The following is a 20401-nucleotide window of genomic DNA, read 5'->3' as shown; positions in this document are numbered from 1 at the left end:
GATTTATATATTACTACTACGTGGCTGAATTTCCCGTGACATCAGTTTTATATTTTTAACCAAATACATCACGAAAGTAAGAGAAGGCGCATAAATATTTAGTCCTTACGTTTAGGTTTAGGTTTAGGTTTTAAGAGATTTATATATTACTACTATGTGGCTGAATTTCCCGTGACATCAGTTTTATGTTTTTTTTTTTTTTTTTAATTTGTTTTATGTAAGGTTAGTTTATTTACATCAGTAGATAAGGCTTTTATTTCTACCGCAAGAACTATTTAGGTATGTATCCCTTACAAGTACACACGAACTTAAATTGTCTTTTAATATATGCATGCTTTATTATTTTCTAATAGTTTTCCCGTGCATTGCACGGGTTAGCGACTAGTTAGTCAGATTACTATTCCAAATTAAATTAGGAATCCAAATTCTAATTAAATCGGGATTATAAAATCCAAATAAATAGATACAAATCACAACATTAAACTTCACAAACATAGTTAAAAAAAAAAAAAAAATCACAAACACAACCTAAACTTCCCAACCAAGTAACCTAAAGATCTAAACTTCTCCAGCCACAAGCAGTTAAGCTACCTTCGCCTCTGCTGCGGTGCTGCATCGATCTATCTTCACTGTGGAAGTTTGGTAAGTTTCTCACTCTCTCTATGCCTCTATTATTCTCTCTATGTCAAGTATTTGTTCACTTTGTTGTTCAGGCCGTTCAAGTGAAGTATGTGAAGAAGAGTGAAAGAGTAAAGCATATTCTCGTAGCTACTCATAGAGGGGGCCATGGCCCCCCCTATGTTTTGAAGAATTCCTAGAATTATAGTACTAAAAAAAGAAGAAGCAAGAATCGGCCCCTTCCAGATTTTTGATAAAAAAAATACATAGCAATTCAATCTTAAAACCCAGCCCATTCTTTTGGCCCATAAACAATTTTGCTTAAAAAAAAAAAAAAAACCAAATCACTTGTTAGTCAAATTCCTATTCCTAATTAGGTTAAGAATCCAAATTCTAATTAAATCAGGACTATAATCCAAATAAATAGATACAAAACACAACATTAAACTCCATAAACATAGTTAAAAAAAAAAAAAAAAAAAAAAACCTTCACAAACACAACCCAAACTTCCCAATCCAGTAAAGTAAAGATCTAAACTTCCCTAGCCATAAGCAGTCAAGCTACTTTCGCCTCTGCCGCGGTGGTGCTGCCTCGATCTATCTTCATTGTGGACGTTTGGTAAGTTTCTCACTGTCTCTATGCCTCTATTAGTCTCTCTATGTCAAGTGTTTGTTCACTTATATACTTTTGTGATTCTGTTCTGTGTAATCTTCTTGTGTGCTGGTGTATCAACTTTGATAGTCATGGTAACCAAGTTAACGTTTGACCATTGATTGCTGTGCAAGATTGTAAATGACTGTTAAACAAGTCTTTAATGCTAATAACATGTCCTTGGCCTTTTATGTGCAATAGTGCATGGGCTTGATGAATAAAGGAAATTGAAAATTTCTTTGGAGACAAAATTTTTGAATCCTTTTAAACGCACTCAATTTTGAGCATGGTTGCCATCTTTTAGTTTTTGGTTAGCCTTCTTTAATTCATCAAGTGATCCTCTAATTGATAATTAAATAGCATTACGAGAGCTATTATTAATAATTTCAAGAGTGGGGATATAAGCCGAATATTTGATTGCGTTAAATTTTGAAAAAAGAATGAGACAAATTGCACATTAATGGGGCTGTTGTTATGGGGTTTCAATCTCAATTAGAGAGTGTTTAGTTCACCCCTAGGTCAGATGTGTTATTTGTTTATAAAGTTTAAGAAACAATTGTTTGTATTGATATTGAGGATACGTGATTGTTGTATTTGAGCACATATAGCCTTATTTAATTTCCAACGTGTGTGTGTGTGTGTGTGCGCGCGCGCGTGTGTGTGTGTGTAGGGCGTGTGTGAACTTGATTGGATATTAATTTGTTTAATCCCAATATATGTTTTGCAATATTTCTTTGGATGAAATATATGTTACACGCCTTAGTTGACATGCTTAAATTGTCTAATGTTTTGGAATGTACAAGAGTTTGATATGAGTGCTTATTAAGTAAGCAAGGATGATGCATTAGATATGTTCATTCATTATAAGAATGAAGTTGATAAATAACTCAATGAATGCAATAAGTTCTTGATTACGATAGTACTTGTGGGGGGAAGCTATTATTTCCACTATTTATTTTTTCATTGAGACGCTTTAAAAGAAAACCACTAAGACACCTTGTGAAATATGGAAAGAGTGATCACCTTTCTATAAATTATTTAAATGTGGGGGTGTTTGATGAAGGTGGTGGTTCCTATGCCTAGAGGATAAAAAACCATCGGTTATGTTTTCATTGGTTATGGTCATAATAGTGCTATGTGCTTTCTAATTTATGAATCTATTATTCTTATATGCATGAAAATTAATTAGAACATTTTTCAAGTGTTAAATTTTCTTGAAAGAAAGTTTGAGTCTACGTTTAGTATCTCTCATAATCAAGAGTTGATGGAAGAGAGGTTGAGCCTAAGCGTAGTAAAAGGACAAATGCCATATTAGTTTTGTCCAGATTTTCTAATTCATATGTTAGAAGATGAACTTAAATTTTCAAAGAAGTAATATCTTGAGGTGCCTTCTTGGAAAGAAATTGTCAATAGTGTAATAAATCCATCTTAGAAATCTATGCATAGTAGTTGGTAGATCTACCACTTGGGAATTTGAGAGTTGATGGAATTATTTACTATTACAATGCAAGACTTGTTTTAGAAGGCTACAAATAAAAAGAAGATGTGAGTTTTCTTGATACACAATAAACCAAAGGGGTTTATGGTTCTTGTACAAGGAAACAAAGTATTTAAACTTGTTAAATCTTTGTATAGACTGAAGGAAGTTTCAATCCAATGACATGGGAAATTTGACAATGAGATGATGTCAAATGAGTTTAGATTTAATGCAACTAGTGTGATGTGAAATATATCATAAGAGGCTATGTTGTTATGGGATATGCTCATGTAAGTGTTGTAGATGTGGTACAAGAAATGAAAATTTCTAATACATCTAATGGACTTGTCTTGCCTCAATCACATGAGAAATGTGACGACATTCTAGTGAGAACACCTTATGCAAAGAGCATATGTATTTATTGGGAAGTCAATAAATCTAAACAAACATGCAATGTTGGATACTTGTGCCTCCTATTTGTATATATTGGTAGGGCATAAAGTTATGGAGGGTCTTGACATATTCATCAGAGGCATAAAACCATGATGTAATTGCTCTAAAATGGAAGTAGTTCCAGATTATAAAATAGATCCGTAATCAATTTTTTGAGTAGAGAGCAAGTAAACTGCTCATTGAGGTGAATGTGGTTAAAGCATATGAAATAAAAGTGTCGGGATGGCAACCCAACCTAGCTTATTGAAGATCCCAAGATCTAGGTTCAAAGGGACAATCGAATCGTGAAGACTAGTTTTTATCACTATGGAGATAAAATCTCCCACCCATTCTTATGATGAAATAGTGATGCCTGTAAGTGATGTTTAGGGTAAGTTTTGCTTTTTATAATTTTTATATCTTGGAAAACCAAGTAGGGTATAATAGGATATTCTTAATAAGAGTCACCTATATGAGTGTGAAGTAGGCCGCTTCCATGAGAATTTTAAGGCTGAACTCTCTAAAGCACTTCATAAATTTACTAGGATATGTTCAGGGCCGAAATGAACAAAACTATAAGAATGAAATATGTTCGAAAAGGATTTGTGTGAATTCTATTGTCTTGGTATACATAAAAGGCTAACAATTCAAAAACATCTTGTTCACTAATTAGCCAGTATATCCGATAGTCTTTCATAAAGGAAGGTTCAAAGCCAAAAGCCACCTCTCCCAATACAGTAACTTTTCTTCTACTCTCTGTGTGTCTGCATTCTCATTTGCATTGTGTTTTATCAATTTCCATTCATGTGGGGGATTGTTAGATAAATATTATGGAGTAAATAAGAAATTGACTCCTCATGTGTCCATTCAAACATGATATTAAAGTGGTGAGAATTCTTGAGTCCCACATAAGAAATAATAAAGAATATGAGTTTTGGGTTGGATATTGGGTTGGGTTTTAGGCATGTGTGGACTGGGCCCACTTATCCAATTAATAATAATTTTTTATTTTTTTATTTTATAAGTCAGTAAGTCTATATACAACAGTTTCTGAAACAGTGTGTTTGTTCAGTAACGTATGTTTTCATAGTCCCTCATTCATGAAAAAAAACTTTTAGAGAGAATTTTTTGTGCATTCATTTGAGTAAAATAGAGAGAAAGAGACATAGAGTAGTTCGCAAAGCACGGACCTTGTGCTTTTTCTCCGTGCTGTAGATCATTTTATCTTAGGAAGTAGACGTCCGTGAATCTCAAAGCACTGTAGATTGTGTGAGGGGTGAAATCTACTTTAAGGAGATTGTGTCAAACACAAGATTTGATCTGAATCATTCATCCTTCACGCATTTGGTCTATGAGTTTTTAATTATTTGCATATTTTTTCGTATATATATAGTATCTTTTTATTGCTTTTACCTATCACAATCTATCTGAGTTATTGCTTATATTTAGATCTGTATGTTGTTCCTTTTTGTTTAGTTACAAAAGTAAATTGTTGAAATATATCCAACATGGAGATCAACATATTCCATGATTTATTGCTAAATGTATAACTTTGTATGAGGATTATTTTTGTCAGTGGAGCATGTGAATCATGGCGATCTATAATTAGACGACACATTCCATGTCTTATGGTTGCAGCTTCCTCAACCTCTTAACTGGCATGACTTGCAAAGTCCTTTTATGACAAGCAAGTGGGAAGAAGAGTTTTTCATCATAAGGATAGATTATTACCATAGGAAAAGTTAGTATACAGGAAGATGTTAATCTATAAAGGTGCGACAAAGTTAGTATATAGGAAGATGGCAATTAAATTACAAGCATGGTTGTCAAAATCCCGATCTAGATCCTATGATCCTACGATTTTACGATCCCACCTGCCCAAAACGATCTGGATATTTCGAGGGTCTTTACGATCGTTCAGGATCGGTAGGATTGTACGATTTTGACGATTTCAAATGACATTGGTTTCTTGTAACCTTCTTTAACTTGGTAGAAGACTTAGTTGGACCTAAATGAAAAATGAAATCCCAATAGACCAAGTTTTTTCACTCTAATATAGAGAGAGTGTCAGTTGGACCCAAATAAAAAAAAAAAAATCCCAATAAAGTGTCATGTTTTGAGGTTTTTGGCCTCTTTAAATGATGTTTACAAATGGATGTAGTGATGTATGGTAATTATATCAACGAATGTATAATATATGTGATTATTTAACATACCAATGTGTATTTTTTGTTTTTTTCTCTTATAAAAATATAAATAATTAGTCAAATTATTATTAAAAAAATAGCATGTAACACATCCATTAATGCATACATATAGTTACATTTAAGATTAAACATAATTTTTATCATAAAAATATAGATAATTAGTCAAATTATTTAAAAAAAAAAAGTAAACATACATAATTAGTCACATATTAAAATTCTTACCTAAATTTAATAATACTTATGATCATTTTTTTTTTCTAATTTTTAATAAGATATGTTAGGACATATGTGGAACTTGTTAGAACAAATGGTATGTAAAATTGGTTAATCTTTTAACAAAACGTACTTTACTTATAATTGGGAAGATCTAGGATGGGTTTAGTACTTCAAGGAACAAGAGTTCAAGTCTAGTATTGAAGCCATGCAAGTCTATCCAAGAAATAAGTGAAAAAGTGTTGTTCATTAAAACTCAATAGATATCTCGATAGATAATATCTATTGAGGTTTAATTCTTGTGCTTGACAGCTGCTTGACAGAAACAATATCTTTTGAGAATTACAAAATTCAGATTTCCAGATATGTTTTCACGCATATCCATGTGTATTTGTGTAGGGTTTCTTTTCTCACAACCCTAGACATATATAAAGATTATTTTAAGGACCGTTAAAGGTGATGCAAGGTTATGCAACTCAATGCAAATTGATTGTGCATGCAAATTGTGAACGGAGACAATTGTCTTAGTTCATCATATTCTTTGTAGAAGTTGCTACATTTTTGCGCCAAGGGTTTTGTAACGAAGGAGTTTCTTGATTTCCATCATTTGGATGAACTGAAGAACTTTGCAACCAACATCTTCCTCAAGTTGGTGTGTTAGTCACGTAGTTGGATCCGTGTATCGATTAAATAGTCATGTACTTGGAGTCATGCATTGAAAGGAGAGATTGTCACTACATTACAAGTCCAATTAGGTATTGGGATAAATGTTCAACTGTAGGTTGGTATTAGGTACTGAGATTCCTTTTACTTGTAACCTTTTTTTTTTTTTTTTTTTTATAATAGTGGATTCTTGAGAGTGGTGATCTTAAATTTACCTAGTGGGGTTTTACCTTGGTAGTTTTCCCCATTCGTAAACAAATCACCTGTGTCAAATTTATTTTCCGTTGCATTTAACTTAGTTGGTGATTTGTTTATGTTATCACGCTTATTGCATGTAATTTGAATCTCATTAATTTTACTTGGTTAAGTTAATTGATTAAGTTACTAAAGGGGTCAATACATTCTTGGCCTATTAAGATAGAACGTGTGGTAATTTTTGTTGTGTGGTGATTTTTATTGAGTATATGTGATTTTTTTTCTTTTTTATTTATTTATTATTTCATAACTCATTAATATTAAATTTTTAATATTTTATACTCATTAAATCACATGATACAAAGATTTAAAAACTTAGGTGGACACATGACACAAACTTAAGTGAATAATTATAGTGTAGTTCTTGCATAAATTTAGACACAATTTTTATTATAAAATATAAATAATTAGTCAAATTATTTTTTTAAAATAGTACATAACATATGCATATGTATGGATACATTTAAATTAAACACAATTTTTATCATAAAAATATAAATAATTAGTCAAATTATATATATATATATATTTTTAAAGTAAATAATTAATCACATATTATAATTTGATACTACTTATGATTTTTTTTTTCTAATTTTTAATAAGATAGAATCTGTAGTGATTTTAATTGAGTATATGTGATTAGCTTTTTTTTTATTTAAAAAATTTATAGTTCACTAATATTAGCTTCTTAGTATTTTGCACTCATTAACTTACTTATCACAAATATTAAAAACTTTAGTAGACATATGACACAAACTTAAATGGATAATTAATTATAATGTGGTTTCCCACATAAATCTAGACACATCATGGCATAAAATTGAAAATTCTAATTTGGAACTCTAATTTGAGTTCTAAGCTTTGACTTTGGGGAGCATCGGGGGGGGGGGGGGAATCTACCCCCAATTTTTTAAATATTAGTATATAAAAAATATATATATATATAGGTATTAATTTTAGCAATTTTATTTTATAAAATTACACTTTGACACCCTTAACAATATCATTGATTTTTTTATAATATTTTTACAAACGGTTAAGATAGCAAATTTTTATTGGTCCGCATCTAGGCACACCACTTACATTACTTTTTTACTTACCAATGATTACTCACCACATCAGCAATTTATGAAAATGTTTGTATCTCTAACATTCCTCCTTTTAAAAGTCATAAAAAATTTATAGATCTAAAATTTAAAACAAAATAGACAAACTCAAAAAAACTTAGCCCAACAACAAAAATTATCAATAGCAAAAAAAAAAAAAGCCCAACCAACCAAGTTTACCCAAAACAAACAAATTGGCCATTTAAAAAATTTTAAACAAAAAAATTTTATCATTACCTAGCAACAATGCCAACAAACACACTAATCAAAGACATAAAAAAATAATAAAATAAAAAACCCTCAGCTAAACAACAAAGTCGGAGGTTAGAGTTGTCACACAAAACTAGCAGTAAAACCACCCTCCTAACAAGTCCTGTAGGCTCCATCCATGCTAGTTTCAATTATAATAATAAATATTTTTTTTTATCTATTTTTAATTAATATTTGTTGAGGACTCTTTTTTCGCCCCACATGGCACTACTTCATTGGCAACCCACGCCACATCAACATATTATTGATTTTTTGGGTAAATATCTTTAAAACCCAAAAAAAGCTTATATCTCATGGATTGGGCTCACATGGCCCACAAGATTCTTACTTCAAAAGGCGGATTCATAGTCCACATTTCCTCTTCATCAATTGGGATCATAGCCCCATGACATCAGCAACATCAACATATGGGTCGGACTCAAGCAATGAATCAAAGCTCATGGCCTATATTACCTCTCTTACACTCATGGCAAGTGACTTCTTCAACAAAAGCCCATATTTACGCAAAATGACAACAAAACCCAAGGTACGTTATCTCATCTTCGGCTTATGATCCAAGCTCATGAGTTTTTTTGGGGAAACTTTAGGAATCGTGGTTTGGAGGGCCAAGAGGTATATTCAATAAAGCTCCAGCAGTTTAAAGTTGATAAAAGAAACATGTTACTTGGCGTGTCTTTTCCAACTCTCTGAACTCTGACGAGTCCGTGTGTAGCGGGGAACATATATTAAGCATTTCTTATCACATAGCACTTAAGATGATAAAACTCCCCATTGATCTTTTCTTAAAACTTAATATTCATCATATGACAAACACTCAATATCTCCAACCATCTAAATGTTGAACAAATATTCATTCAACCTCCAGCTATTCCTATACAAATTTAGAAACTTCATTATATTATTGTACATAAATCTTATTATTACTTTCAACTAAAATCCAACTCAAACACATGGCCTAATCTGATTGGCTATCTTTAATCTCCATATATATAAAACATTCATGATATCTTTAATATTAGCTGCTGTCTGCCACAATCAAACCAAATTTTTCTCTACCAACTATTAGAGTAGAGCATTAAATGCTCTTCTTGCTCACCTAGATTAAGTCACAACACAATGAGACCTTAACTAGGTCTCTAAATCTTCATTAACTATCAACCAATCATTCTATTATTTACTAAAAATATGTTGTAATAGAATCTTGGACCAAAATTACAAACACCCAAAAAAGGAAACATTTCCAATAGAACTCCAGCAATGTGTTTAGCACTTGACACCTAGCTGGAAGTGACATCATCAGCCTTTTAATGCTCAAATCCCATCAGCCTGACATCTGACCTCATCCGCTTCTACCCCAAGCAACAGCTGTCTTCTGACAGCTGTCTCATGATAGCTGTTACAGCTTTTCCTGACAGCTAGGACAGCTTTTTCAGAATAAATGTAACAGCTAATCTAGCAGCCTTAACTTTACTGTTTTTCCACATTTGGCTGAAAACCAAAACCAACTAAAGAAACTATATTTTTCTTGCTAAAATACTTTCCTTTTCTGCTACTCTTTCCTCCAGCAGCTGTTACCCAAAATAGCAAGAATACCTTAAAGCTAAACATACCTTTTTGAGCCAAATCTTAAGATGGATTTTTTGAAGATTCATTGTTGATTGGGACAGATTTTGGCTAAGATTATTTGCTAAAACTCCCCCTTAAACTTAGCTATAAATAGAATCCTTCATCAACACCTCAAAGACACACCAATAGAGAAGAACAACTCTCTCATAAACTTTTTTATTCTTTCTCCCTCTAATTATCTTCTTAAGCTCTTAATGAAGTTCTGAGCTTCTGGGTTTTTAGTTTCCAAATTAGGAACTAAACTCATCAGCCCTTAGCTCATAAATGCCCTTTATAAGCCCTCATACATTCTCCAGCAAAAAATCCTAACAGCTTTGCTAAACACACTATAACACCATTACTCTCTTATAATCATTCTCTCACTCTCTATATTCAGAAAATACATCTATCTTGCTGCCCATATCTTTAAACATCTCTTTCTCCATTTCTCTCACACAATCCTATATACACTTACTACACCATTACATATGACACACCGCAACTCTTCTAAGCTCCACTCTCATACTCTCTCACTTTGAAGTTCTACGATTTTGTTGCCCATAAACACATCTCAATACTCTTCTCCACCTCTCTTATAAAAGTCCTTCTCATGGAAGGCATAAACTTCTAATATTAAAGCCCTTCTTCTAGAAGGCACCAAGATTTCATATCAAAGCCCTTCTCATGGAAGGTACAAATTTATCTTACATAAAGCCCTTATCTAGGAAGGCATAAATACTTCATACAAAAGCCCTTCTTATGGAAGCCAATACTATTCATAAGTTCACAACACCTAAAAGAGCATTGTCAAGGGGAAACTCATTTAAGTGTATGATAAAAGGGACAAGCTTAACCAGCTCTACACATAGTTGAATATGCTCTCTCTCCCTCTAGTTGCACCCATTTTTCATCTTCAATCTTGAAGTTATCATGACAAACTGCCTCTCCAACGCTGGAGTCATTTTGCTGGAATCCTATCAACTCGCAAATACTACACAACTGGAGTTACAAACCATACAAAGATAAGTGACTTTGCTTCCATATCTTTAAATTTACATCATTGAGTACATGATTACTTCACATTTAAATACATATTACTTTATTCCAACTACTATTACAACTATTAATCAAAACTTAAACTCATTTAAATGCATGATAAGAGGGGCAAGCTTAACCAGCCTCTACACACAGCTAGACATACTTTCTCTCCCTCTAATTGCACCCATTTTTCCCCTTCAATATTGAAGTTATCATGGCAAACTGCCTCTCTACCGCTAGCGTTATTCTACGAGAATACTGTCAACTCACTAATGCTATACAGCTGGAGCTATAAACCATTAAAGATAAGTGACTCTGCTTCCATATCTTTAAATTTACATCATTGAGTACATGATTACTTCACCCTTGAATACATATTACTTTATTTCAATTACTATTACAACTATTAATCAAAGTTATTATATCAAACACATATTACACATTTATTCAACCATTACCGTGATTCTTAGACTTTGGCTTTAATGGTTTTGTAGGCTTAAAAGTATGCCGGTAGCCATTGGACCACGTGGCTCAATGTTGAGTTCCGGATGCAACTCCCCAAACACAACTTGAGCCTAGCAAGGTCACCCCTCCAGCGGAAAACACATGGCCGAGAAACCGAAAAAAGGCCTCCGAACAATATTCATACTACTAGTAAGTATGAAAATACAATTTGATATTTATTAGGAGGTATAAGCCTAAAAATGAAATTTCCACTTTGAAAAAACACAACGAAATGTAAAATACTGAACACTGGATGAAAAATTAAGGGGTTGTTTGACACTGTTGTTTAAACAATAGTTTTAAGTATTTAAATAACAATAACACTTTTGATACGTAATTTTATAACACTTAAATACGTATTTTCACAATACTGAAAACTGAACAACAATACTTAAACACTACTACTAAACGGCCCTAAGTTTTGTGTTTTTAAAAAATAATATCAGTTTTGAGTCTTTTGACAGTCCCACCTTGACCTTTTAGAAAAGATTTTACGAAAAGTCTTCCTAAGACCTAAGCAAAATCGAATCAATATCATATTAAAAACGTTAAAGTTTTGTGTATTCACATCAGACAATGCTCATATGATCACACAGCGAGCTAATAAGGAAATATAACCTTTTCTTTAATATAAATAAAGGAGGTGCATGTCTATATATGCACTATTCAGCTTATTAAAATTATTTTACTATTCAGCTTATTTTTACTACTATTGATAGGTCCTACTACATTTTTTGATACTATTCATGAGTCTCGCTGTACTATTTCAATTAACTTTTACCTTTATCTACAGTAATTTCAGCAATAAGTTTTCAGTTTTAGCAAAATAAGTGGTATCCAAACAGACCCTAACACAGTGTCCTATATTAAAAACACAGCTTTCGAGGCATTTGGTGCAATTATATGATAGCTGCATTTTCATATATTTATGCGGCTAGCTACTACTGTCCTATTATAAACGCAGCTTGCATGGTCGTCTTTTGATTCTGTTCTTGGGTCCAAGATTTTTGTTACTCTTTTGTAGGAACTTGACTTGTTTCTGGTGTAGGCAGTTCCTAATGTTTTTCTTCTTCAATAAAATCTTTCGCTATTGATCAAAAAAATAAATAAATAAAATTTCCCTTAGCTAAGCTAAAGCAAAAGTGCCAAAGAAAGAAAAAGGAAAAATATTCTTTCACACTCAATCACATCCATTTTTTTACACATTCATAATTGATGTGAAAATACTATATTTTAAAAATATTCACATTTTAATACATAAAAGTAGATGTAAAAAAATAAATGAAAAATATTGAATGTGAGAGAATCAAAACTCTTAGAAAAAATACATGCGCTACACAATTCTATATTATTAATTAAGGAAAATTTTAAGTTTAGATTTATAATGACAGTACAATGTAAACTTATATTAGAAAAAGGTTACCATTTTGCTCTATAAATTGAGAGATTTTTTATTTTCAGCAGAGGTATATAGATTCGTCCAATAGCACCACAAACCCATGTTCTGCTACCTACACAGAGACACCAAAATTGTTCTTAGTTGTTGCAAATTGCAAACCTGAGCCAACTGTCCTATACTATACATATATACATATATAGACCCACTTATCCACACCAGTCTCCAACTACATCTCACAATCTGAAACCATGAAAGTCCATGTTGCAGTCCTTCCAAGTCCAGGCATGGGCCCCATCATCCCTTTACTCGAGCTAGCTAAACAACTTGTCGTCTGCCATGGCATCCATGTTAGTCTCTTCAACATCACCACCGAGGCTTCTGCAGCTCAAAACCAACTACTCCACTCACCAACTCTCCCTCCAAACCTCAAAGTTATCGACCTCCGACCTGTTGATATTTCAGCACTGGTCACAGAAGACGCTGGGATTGTCACTCGGCTTTGTATCAACGTACAGGAGAGCCTCAAGCCACTGAAGTCGGTCCTCATCGAGTTGGGCAAGCCACAAGCTCTAATCATTGAGTTGTTTTGGACACAAGCTTTTGAAATCTGCAATGAGCTTTCTATTCCTACCTACATGTTGTTCACATGCTCAACTGCTTTCCTTACTTTCACTTTGTACCTTCCTACACTGGACCGTGAGGTGGAGTGCGAGTACGTTGACCTTCCTGAATACAAGTGGGTCTTGTTCCACTTTAATTGAACCCCATTGGCAACAGGGATTTTCTTGAACTCATGGGAGGATTTTGAAACAGCTTTGCTTAAAGCAATAAGAGAGCTCCCTTTCTATAAGCAAATAGCCACACCACCAGTTCATCCAGTTGGGCCGCTTATCAAAGAGGACGAGCCATTGACTGAATTAGGTGCCAAGTGTGTGGCTTGGCTAGACAAACAACCATTGGATTCGATTCTCCTCGTTTCATTGGGTAGTGGAGGGACTCTAACAAATGCGCAGCTCACTGAGTTGGCATGGGGTTTGGAACTGAGCCAACAAAGGTTCATATTGGTGGCTCGTAAGCCAACCGATGGTAGTGCCTCAGGTTCATTTTTCAACGTGGATGGTGATGTTAATGATCCAAAGGCATATTTGCCTAAAGGGTTTATAGAGAGGACCAAAGGGGTGGGGCTGGTGATGCCATCTTGGGCTCAACAAGTAGCAGTGCTCCGCCACCCATCAACGGGTGTGTTTTTGTCTCACTGTGGGTGGAACTCTACTCTAGAGAGCATCACTTATGGTGTGCCAATGATAGCGTGGCCGCTTTATGCAGAGCAGAAAATGAATGCGGCGATGCTGGTGGAAGAGGTCGGTGTGGCTATTAAGCCGATGGTGGGAGAGGGAAAAGGTGTGGTGGAAAGGGAGGAAATAGAGAGGATGGTAAGGATGGTGATGGAAGGTGAAGAAGGGAAGGCAATAAGGGGTAGGGCTAAAGAGCTAGAACATAGTGCATCTCAAGGGTTGAACTTTGGTGGATCATCATATGGGTCACTTTTTTGTGTGGTCAAAGAATGGACGACTTCAGATCAAATCTAATTAAAGTTTGGGACGATTACACACTCCGATCACCTATGCGCTATTTGAGTTAAATTCTAGTCATGCATGTTTTTGTCTTCATTGTGAAAAATTACATGCGGCATAATATTAGCCTTTGGATACATATTTGTAATGGTTAGTAACATTTCTCTTTCTTTTATTAAATTTGAGTTTGGTGATGGTTAGTGTGTCCACTTATTTTGGCATGATCCTTGGTGTGAAGTGCCTCTTCGTGAGGCTTTTCAAATTTTCCTACTCTTTTTAACAAGTTTTAGAATTAGGCCCTTCGATGATGTGAAGGGTTGCAGAGGAATATTTTTATTCTTCTTCTATTTCTTTTGTGTGTGGAAAAGGATTTATGAAGAAGTTTTGAAGCTTCTTTTTCCTTTATTGGAGAGTATGGACCTTGCTTCTTGAATGGCAGTGAGCAAGCAGTGGAGAGATGGCCTTTGTTAGAATGAGTGAAGATTAAAGCAGAAGAAGAACAAGTCTAGTAAAGTTCTAGTAAAGTTACAGTCATTGTATTGTAATTATAAACTATAAGTCGTTCACTTAAATGTTAAGAGTATTTTTTATAGAGTTTTAAACTACGACGTTCGCTCCTGATGATAACTCTTTATTATAAAACCAAGACACCAACCAGTTTTTGTCATAGTAGATTAGTTAACATGTCTCTTTTGTATTGGTTGCTTATTATTTGTTAATCGGTTAGTTAGTTAGTTTGTCTTCCTGAGCTCTGCTCTTACTAATTACTATATAAACACACAAACATAGTACTTTACCATTATTCAATATACATACAACATTCCACAATATAGTTTTCTCTCTCTCCATTCCCAAGCTCCATTGTTAAAGTTTCGAGTTTTCATCAATCTTAATAGCCTTCGATTTATATCAAACCCTTTATATAAAGGTCAACATTGTCGAACTCTTCTTCCCCCAAGGTTGTCCCTTGATGATTTGGAATTTTTTTATTGACATATGGACTGAAGACAGATTAATTAATCTTTTCAGTAGTTCCAAGCTCTATCTTATAAACTGGTATTAATATCCCACCACTAGGAATTTGTGACATGCTTAGATTTCATTTAGAGGGCCCTAAGAACAAAACGACATTACATGCTAAGCCAAGATTCGTTGTTCCTTACTATTAGTGTTTTAGTGCTCGTTGTGGACACAAGGGATGGAGTCACCACCTAGTTTTTGCAATGGTCTAGGAACCATATATATAGCGTCCTCTCGGGAAATGTCCTTTTGATCTTACTACTAGAGATATGAGTTCGGAGTTTAGGTATGTACTTGGGAAGATGTTAGGCACCCAAGACTGCCCAACCCTAACGTTGGCCTTGTATCATTGTGTTTTCCGTCTTAACCTCATTAAAAAATATGTTCAACACTTGTATCTATACTCACACACGCACTAGCATACAACATGGCATCATTATCCCTAAACACGAACATACCTGCCCTTAAACAAAAGAGAGCCAAACTCATATGCACATAAAAGAAAACCCTAGCATGTGAAACCCTATCATATCATGCATCTAAAACAAAGCAAAGAAAACCCTAATCTAGCATATGATAGCAAATAAACAAACAAACATGTGAAACAAAGACTTTGGAAGCATAAAAACATAGAAAAGAAGCTAAACAAAATAAACATGTGAAAGCAGAAGCAAAACAAACAAATAAAAATTAGAATTTCTGGGCAGCAGCTTGCGTACGTAAGAACAAGCCTGCCTGCGCATAATCAAGCCTACTTGCGCAGGCAAGATTATGCATATGCAGCCTCTTGCCCAAAAAACCTGAAAACACAAAAACAGAGCAAAACCTCAAAACGGGAATTCTAACAACCTAACATACATAAAACATAAAAAGAATTGTAAGACTAACCTAAATAGACATACATAAGCATAAACTAGGCAATAAAATAGGCTAAAACAAAGATTAAAGGCAAAAGAGAAAAAGAAAGGGTTTAAGGGATACCTTAAACAAAAAGCTCTTCATGCTTGATTTTTTACCGTTCCCCTCAGTCAAATTTATCACAATTCAATAAAACAGTGATTAGAAACTTTAAACTCAAAGGATTAGGGCCAGAAAAGGTCACAATCAAATAAAATTGACTTGAGGAGTGTTTTGTGAAAAACTTCCTTTTGATTCACTATTTTCTAGTGAATCTTGTATTTTTCCCGTGAAATTTCTGTGTGTTTTGAAAATGTACCATGTAAAATTTTATATAGTGAAAAAAATGGGGTTTGGAATGGCTCCCAGGCAATGTGGTATTCATTCCAAACTTAAGCCATTATTGCAGAAAACTTGTCTTTTTTATGTTTCTAAAACCCTAACTGCATACGCAGGAGTGTGACTACATACGCATACTTTGGCTCACATACATAGGCTACTGCCCACATATGTAGGCCAAGGGCCACTTTGGTTATTTTATTTCCAAAAATAAATTTTTACTCATTTAAAAGGTTATATTTTCCATTTTAACACTTCTCAAGTCAATTTGATATCTGATTGGGTTCTAAACTGACCTTGGGCCTTAGAGTTTGAGCATCATTGGAGAATAGAGGCCCGAGTCGTAAAGGGTACAAAATGCGGCATCTACACTCGTGAGGAGGCTGTGTAGAATGAATTTGGGAGAGAAAATCTAGTATTTTCCTTTCTCTAATGGCAGCCTAAAGTCTTTGCTAGGACTAGGGGTTATGTTTCTTCTATACGGTATGAATATTCAATGTGATTCTTTCTAAATTTTAGACAACAACATATTTGATTGTTCAATTAGATTTCTTTTGATGTATTAGTTCTTCCATACTTTCAATAAGTTCAATCATGTTTTTCTTATTGTTTAGATGAATTTCTAATAGTTTCAAATAGAAATCAAGTTTTAAAGTGAATGGGTTTTTCTGAAAACTACTCTAATCGCGTTATTAATCTAATTTATCATGCATTCTTGAATTGTCTTAGTTCAACTAAATCAAAAGTATTTAATTGTATAAGAACAATTAATTATGAAATATATATTTTCTTAGACCATAAAGAATTTCATGTCGATATAGGGAAACACCCCGATACCCTAGTGTAGGGGCAAGGGCCCAAGATCGTATATTGGGCCTTGAGATTTATCCGAGGGGATAAATAGGTCCGAGGAGAAGTAAATAATTATGAGATATTCTCAGACCAAGTTCCATAAGTGGAGAGCAAATGAATGGCTGTCCGAGGAGTACATAATCCTCAGACATAATGAATATGGTTCAAAATATATAACCCGGCAATTAAAGTGACCTATCGAGAAGGTTCAATGATAGGGATGTGCTTCATGGACATGTGAGAAGGAAGAGAACCTAAAAATATCTAAGAGAAGGCTGACACCATTGCATTAAATGCACAACAGCTACTTTACTAGCTGTATTTATATGAAGAAGACCTCTGAACAGTGCTACCTTGGCTACCGCAACTCACAAAAAGTCAGGGAAGGTGGCTAATGGGACAAGTACTCAAGTAGGAGTTCGGATAATCAACAAGTGGATGGTGAAGATGACTCAAAAGAAGATATAAGGTGGAAGATTCTTCATGAAAATGGGATCGGAAAAATAGAGAGAGAACACTGTAGCAATCTAAACTGTCTTAGTATCTAACTGTGATCAATATACAATAATTATGGCCTCCTCGGACTGAAAGTCCATTGACATCAACATCTCTTACTTGTGCTTGATTGTCATTTAGTCCAATACTGGCCGTTGTCCAACTCACTAGGATCTAGTTCTTTGACCCATTCTCTACAAATTCATTGTATTGGGCTCATTGGATTAAGACTCCATACAATTTGGGCTTGGGCCCTAAATTGTGACCCTATAATTGGTGCTGTCTGTGGGAAGAACTTGTGCCTCAGTGAGAGCAATGGTTAAACATGGTGGGATCAGGTCCACACCGAATAGAGCTTGCAGGTTCTCAACGGTAGGACAACTTTCTTAACCTTGAACGGGAAAGAGATCAGGATAAACGTCGAGAGGGTAGTGTACGTACTACCCATACAAGCAAAAGCCATTCTAAGGTGAGAAGTCATGTATCCCAAAAGCAGGACGATAACAAAGCCCTACAATAGGGGAACGACGACTTGAAAAGGAAACTATATCATGCGCAACGGAAGCATCCCCCTTCTAGCTCAGACACTGGTGATGAAGGGGACGACAATTATAGGCAAAGGTCAAGAACTCTACCAAGTGAGACCTTTTCCTATGAGGAAGACCACCATCATAAACACAGTCACAAAAGTCCGTCCCATAAAGGCCTAGTGAACGACGCCATGAGCAAAGCCCTGAATTGAATCTCCAAGTCACCTTTCACACACAAGATAGAAGGGGCTGAGCTTAATCTGCGATTCCATCAACCCACTTTCACTATGTACAACGATCGAACGGACCCCGTAGAACACGTAAGCCAGTTTAACCAGAGGATGGCCGTCCACTCCAAAGATGAGGCTTTGATGTGCAAAGTGTTCCCATCCAGCCTGGGACCGATGGCGATGAGATGGTTTGATGGCCTCAAGACAAACTCCATAGATTCCTTTAAGCAGCTAACCCAGGCCTTTGGCTCTCGCTTCATCATGAGTAGCAGGGTTCCTCGACCCTTGGATTCCCTTCTGTCTTTGTCCATGCGAGAAAGGGAGACCCTAAAGGCCTACTCGGATAGGTATTGGGAGATGTACAATGAGATAGAAGGCAACTACGATGACGTCGCCATCAGCACTTTCAAGAGCAGCCTCCCAATTGAGCACCTTCCCAATTAAGCATGGTCTAAGAAAATCCCTAACAGGGAAGCCTGTCACCAGCCTACGCCAACTCATGGACCGAATCGAAAAGTATAAAAGGGTTGAAGAGGACTAGCAGTTGGGTAAGGGTAAAGCGAAGGTTATCCCTCAGGAGAGGAGGGACTTCAGGTCGGACCGATTTAACAACAACAACCGACCGAGGAGAGACTATGCAGAGTAATTCGGATCTGCCAACATGCAAGCAATCATGTTGTGTTCCGAGATTTGATACATCAGGTTATGGAGAAAATCAAGAATAAGCTATTCTTCAAATGGCCAAATAAGATGGCAAGAGACCCCATGAAGCGCAACCAAAACCTGTATTGCCAATACCACCAAGAACTAGGGCATACCACCGAGGACTGCAGAAATTTGAAGAACCACTTAGACCAGCTGGTCCGAGAGGGAAAATTAAGTCACCTCCTACATCATTCGAGTGGTTGACAAGGACAGGCGAATATTGAGACATGGAGGGACACCTCATTAAGACCTCCTATAGGCACGATAAATATCATTCTTGCCACCCTGGGAAGGACCGGCTCTTGTCCTTCTAGAGTAATGTCTGTAGCTCGGCTTCCCGCCGAACATGACGATCGAGAGTCCAAAAAGGCCAAGAAGATAGCCTCACCCATGCTAGGCTTCTCGGATGAAGATAAGGTCAGAACCATCCAACCCTACGATGATGCTCTGGTTGTCACGCTCAGGATTGGAGGATATGATGTGAGGAGAGTGCTAGTAGATCAGGGCAGTGCTGTGGAAGTAATGTACCCCAACCTATACAAGGGGCTGAATTTAAAACCTGAGGACTTAACGGCATACGATTCCCCTCTAGTAAGTTTCGAAGGGAAGACCGTTACTCCAAAGGGCCAGATCAGACTGCTCATACAAACAGGTTCGGACATGGTGGAGGTGGATTTCATCGTAGTTGAAGCTTATTCACCCTACACGGCCATTGTAGTTAGGCCTTGGCTTCATGCCCTAGGAGCTGTCTCTTCTACCCTACACCAAAAGGTGAAGTACCCATTGGAGGGCCAGGTCAAAGAGATTATGGGGGACTAGACCATGGCCAGACAGCGCATGGCGGCCGCCGTCTCACGCCAACACAATGTTGAGCCCTCGGCCTCTACTAAAAGTGGCTTATAGCAATCAACCACCCTGGCATTGCCCGGAGGTGAATCAACCGAGGAGGCAAAATGCGAGGATCTAGAAAAGGTTTTTGTCTGCATTGATCCGAAAAATTTCTTTCAGATCGGCTTGGAACTACCTCCCCAAGAGAAAGAAGAATTAATTGATTTTCTCAGAGAAAACGTGGACGTGTTTGCGTAGGATGCTTATGAGGCCCTAAGGGTTGATCCGGGCTTCATCTACCACCACCTAAACATTAATCAATTCGTTACCCCGAAGAAGCAACCCCCCCGGTGTCCGTTGAAGGAGCATGCTAACACTGTTAGGGATGAGGTGATAAAGTTTAAGAAAGCAGAGGCTATCAAAGAAGTTTTTTACCCTGAGTGGTTGGCCAATACTATAGTGGTGAAGAAGAAGAGCGGAAAATGGCGAGTT

General features: G+C 35.7%; 1 protein-coding gene and 1 pseudogene across 1 annotated transcript; both read left to right on the top strand.

Annotated features, from left to right (window-relative positions):
- The first annotated feature begins 8278 nt into the window (after positions 1-8278).
- LOC115961650 lies at positions 8279-14028 on the top strand (annotated as a pseudogene).
- Positions 14029-19399: 5371 nt separating this feature from the next.
- On the top strand, positions 19400-19900 carry LOC115961649. The gene has a single exon (XM_031080591.1). The coding sequence runs from the start codon at positions 19400-19402 to the stop codon at positions 19898-19900; it is 501 nt and encodes a 166-aa protein (XP_030936451.1).
- The last annotated feature ends 501 nt before the right edge of the window (positions 19901-20401 follow it).

Source organism: Quercus lobata, chromosome 9 (genome assembly GCF_001633185.2).
Source record: "Quercus lobata isolate SW786 chromosome 9, ValleyOak3.0 Primary Assembly, whole genome shotgun sequence".
Lineage (NCBI taxonomy): Eukaryota > Viridiplantae > Streptophyta > Magnoliopsida > Fagales > Fagaceae > Quercus > Quercus lobata.
The sequence above is the reverse complement of the archived record's forward strand: the minus strand, read 5'-3'. Positions and strand labels throughout refer to the sequence as shown.

Bases quoted from the DNA above. Each gene is read 5' to 3' on its own strand.
- LOC115961649 (XM_031080591.1), top strand. From the start codon at position 19,400: ATGTCTGTAGCTCGGCTTCCCGCCGAACATGACGATCGAGAGTCCAAA.